Here is a 3,620-nt window from a genome sequence, read left to right as displayed (position 1 = left end):
ACTATAGTGCTCAATCCCATGTATATCATTGGTTTCAAATCTATTCACGTTGAAATAAAAATTAGAAAGGCATGTAAAAGCAATATGAAATGTACCTATTCATGTTGATTTTCAAACCCTCATGGATGGACATGAATCTAATAATCCATGAAGATTATGAATTCTTGTTTGAGATAGTTTAGGGGTAAATGGAATCAATTATTACAATAATGTAAGCTACAAGAGAGAACTCATTAGCTAAACATATTCACACTAAACCATTCAATATAAGAGAAAGAGGGGCTTCCAAACATAAAAATCAACACAACTTGAAATTTAGATTAGCAAAATGTAATAGGATGAATGTATGCCAATACTAGTTTGAATTATACTAAGGAAGCATTTGAGAAAACCCTCTTTTATGAAATATTCATGAAATGTGCAATGTGAATACATAAATTGAACCAACTGATTAAGTGGCAAAGTTGAGCTAGATCTAGAATAAACATGGATGAAATTTGCCTAATTAAAGCATACAAAATAATCTATGATATGAGATGATTAGAAGGAAAAATACTAACCTCAAAATGTGCAATGAAAAATTCTTCGCTACTAAAATATTTGTAGACTACAACTACTATAGAAAAACTACATATAGATTTGTGATCATAAAAGAAAACCCTAGATGTCCTAAAAATCCAAGATCTCCATGTACAGGTCAATTTGGGTGACATGAATGAGTGGGTTTATGAGATGATGAACATGTTCAAAGATGACAAAAAAAGGAAACCCAAATTTTTCCTAAAGCTCTCAACTATTAGTTTATGGATCTAAATTCATATTTCCAATAACCTATTCCTATGCACAAGGAAAATTAATTTTGTTTAATAGTGTGATTCTCATTGAAGATCCAAGACAAACTCTCCTTCTTGTACCAAAAGGAATCATAGTTAATTCTAAATATCTTATTATGTCAAGATTTTTATCCATAAATCTGTCAGGCCTAAACTCTAAAGGCTCTTTCCATACTCTTGGATCTCTTCCTATTGCCCAAGCATTCACCATAAGCCATGTTTTTGCTAGTATATTGTAGTCATGATAATGTCCTTTCACAATACAAGCTTTTGTAGATTCATGTGGTAGAAGCATAGGAACTAGTGGATATGATCTCAAAGTCTCTTTCACAACACAATTTACGTAATCAATTCTTAAAAAATGAGAATATGTTGGTTTCTCATCTTCCTTATTATAGAAATAATTTCTTCTTGCAATTTCTTCATCCACTTGGATTTCTCAGTAATTCACTCATTGCCTGTTCAAGTATAGTTGATGATGTATCTATTGCACCAAGGAACATTATTTGTAGAGTAAGTTGTCCTAATTAATACATGTACTAAAAAATCTGTCATATAGATTAGATCACACAAATTTTCCATAATTTATGAACAGTGGTGAATAAATATTTAAAATAAACTATATTTTTCTTTTCTTTTGAAGGATAGATGGCTTAGTGAGATTTGAAACATTAAAAGAAAACCATTCTAAAAATTTGTCAAAGAATAAATTCAAACTACATAAATATAGTTACAGTGAAAATTCCTAGATTAGATTGTGTTAAGATTTTTCCATAAACATTTCGAATCATACTACGTGATCCATAATGAACTTACAAAACATTATTTATAAATCAGGCAGTGTGATTCAAATCATTGATAGAAATTTTTTAACACAAATCAGAAATTTCCACTGTAATTATAATAGATTCTTGAAATTTGGTCTCTTTGATAAATAAATATAATCAGAAGTATGGGATGCATATGTATATGGATTTTTCAGTCGAAGCTTGTCCAATTCAAATAAACCTATTTACCTCTACCCAAATTAAATTTTAAATTACGAAAATGATTGCCTTCTTATCTTCTGCTGTGCTTTCCATGTCCACCAACACATCAACCAAGTCTTTATGCACCTCATTCTCCTCTGCGCTGCTCGTCCTCTTGCGCTCGGCATGTTCATCTATTATTTTCTCAAAAAATGCATCCAAGCGCTGGTGGACATTCGTCATACGTCGCCTCAGCCACCTCAGCAAAGGGAAGAACTCGCCATTATTCACAGGTCGCATCAGATAAGCAACTTCCATCATCAGAGATGGGTACTTGTGCTTCCCGTCAACATCCGCCATGTCATGTCGGCTACGTAAAATGCAACGCTCTCCCTTCCTCACTCTTTTCTCCCGCATCGATTTCACCATTGCCATCGCATCGCAAAGTTCAAGTCGTGGGCTTTCAGAATCTGAGTTATTCAATACCCCTTTATTCAATATTATATAATAGTTAACATTTCCATTCGAGTCACCACAATACCTAAGAGCAAACACATATTAGATTGTAAAGGAAAGGTAAGGAAAAGGGTTTTTGGATTTACATATGGGACTACCTCATACTCCATTACAAGAGGATACCTAACTGCACTACAAACCAAGGCATACATACCCTACCCCTGGTAGAATTTGAACTTGTGACCTTTCTTTGAGGAATACCTCCACGACTAGACCAGAGTCCAAATCTCATATGCAAAAGATTTTCTATTAAATACATGAAACAAGTAGCTTAAAATCCAAACTTCCATAAGTTGCACAAATGTCAACAATGATCACATTTTCATAATCATCCATAAAGCCAAAAACAAGGATTGGATCTCATTTCTTGTCATTGAACAATATATCCACTACAGCCTCGGTGTTTGTATCTGATGACCAAAATGGAAGCAATAGGGCATTCGACATAAAGTCCATGATGAACAGACAAATCTCCATTTGTTGGCCCTGCAATGAGCTCTTTCATTACTGGAACAAGAGGAAAAGCGCATGCAAAATGTCTTACACATGGCTTAACAGGAAATCCCATGTGTGTACAAGTGAGGAAGAAGCCATGAAAGCCCAGGCATCCCATGCTGCACAGTTGATACAACCATCTAGGTTGTAGCCCGACAGGTTGCAATCCAGGCAGGTATGTCTATGGAAACACTCTAGGGGGTGACAGATTATGGGAGAAATCTTTGTACCCGATTCATTGCTACGTTCTCATCTTGCTAGTCACCTCAGAAGAAGAGACAATGACAACATCAATAGAACCCAACTTCAAAGACATTAGTGGCCCATATTTCTCAGCCGTCCGCTGCAGAATGCGGTGAGGAAGACCTCCCAACTGATGTAGATTTCCAATGATGGGCAATGCAAATGGCCCTGGCAAATGTGACAGCCTCCCATTATTTCTCCTCCTCCATCTCACAAGGGAGAGAAACACAACAAACACAGAAATTCCAAAGCCTATTGCAGAAACACTCATATCGAAATCCATTGTTAAAGAAAATCAAGAAGAGAGACTGCTGGTTTACTTTTGTCGGGCGAGGGAAGTGTATATATATAGAAACTAATCCTACTTCTGCCCTCCAATTATTAGAACAGGGCATACTTTCCACGTGATTTCTATTCCACTGGCGGTAGAGGACTTTTATTGAAATAATCATGATGTCGTTTTATTATCTCTAATGAGAGGATTTTATTATGTCTAATAAACGTGAAGTATCTATGAGCTCCAAGAATTTATCAAGCCCATTCTCACTATTCAACCTTCTCTATC

General features: G+C 35.2%; 1 protein-coding gene across 1 annotated transcript; it reads right to left on the bottom strand.

The window, feature by feature from the left end:
• Nucleotides 1–1,867: 1,867 nt before the first annotated feature.
• On the bottom strand, nt 1,868–3,338 carry LOC149533901 (cytochrome P450 71AP13-like). The gene is made up of 3 exons (XM_089805923.1): nt 3,058–3,338; nt 2,711–2,931; nt 1,868–2,271 (listed from the first exon to the last, which is right to left on the bottom strand). The coding sequence occupies exons 1-3, from the start codon at nt 3,336–3,338 to the stop codon at nt 1,868–1,870; spliced, it is 906 nt and encodes a 301-aa protein (XP_089662049.1).
• Between the last annotated feature and the right edge of the window lie 282 nt (nt 3,339–3,620).

The sequence above is a fragment of the Cupressus sempervirens genome, chromosome 10 (assembly GCF_028749045.1).
Source record: "Cupressus sempervirens isolate cs-2001-9-10 chromosome 10, ASM2874904v1, whole genome shotgun sequence".
NCBI lineage: Eukaryota > Viridiplantae > Streptophyta > Pinopsida > Cupressales > Cupressaceae > Cupressus > Cupressus sempervirens.
This window is presented reverse-complemented; position numbering and strand designations above follow the sequence as displayed.

Excerpts from the sequence above, each read along its gene's own strand:
- LOC149533901 (XM_089805923.1), bottom strand. The coding sequence starts at position 3,338 with ATGGATTTCGATATGAGTGTTTCTGCAATAGGCTTTGGAATTTCTGTG. Across the intron at positions 2,932-3,057 it reads GTGACTAGCAAGATGAGAAC|CATGGGATGCCTGGGCTTTC; the intron begins GTAGCAATGAAT and ends TCAACTGTGCAG. Across the intron at positions 2,272-2,710 it reads CAGATACAAACACCGAGGCT|ATTCTGAAAGCCCACGACTT; the intron begins GTAGTGGATATA and ends TGAATAACTCAG.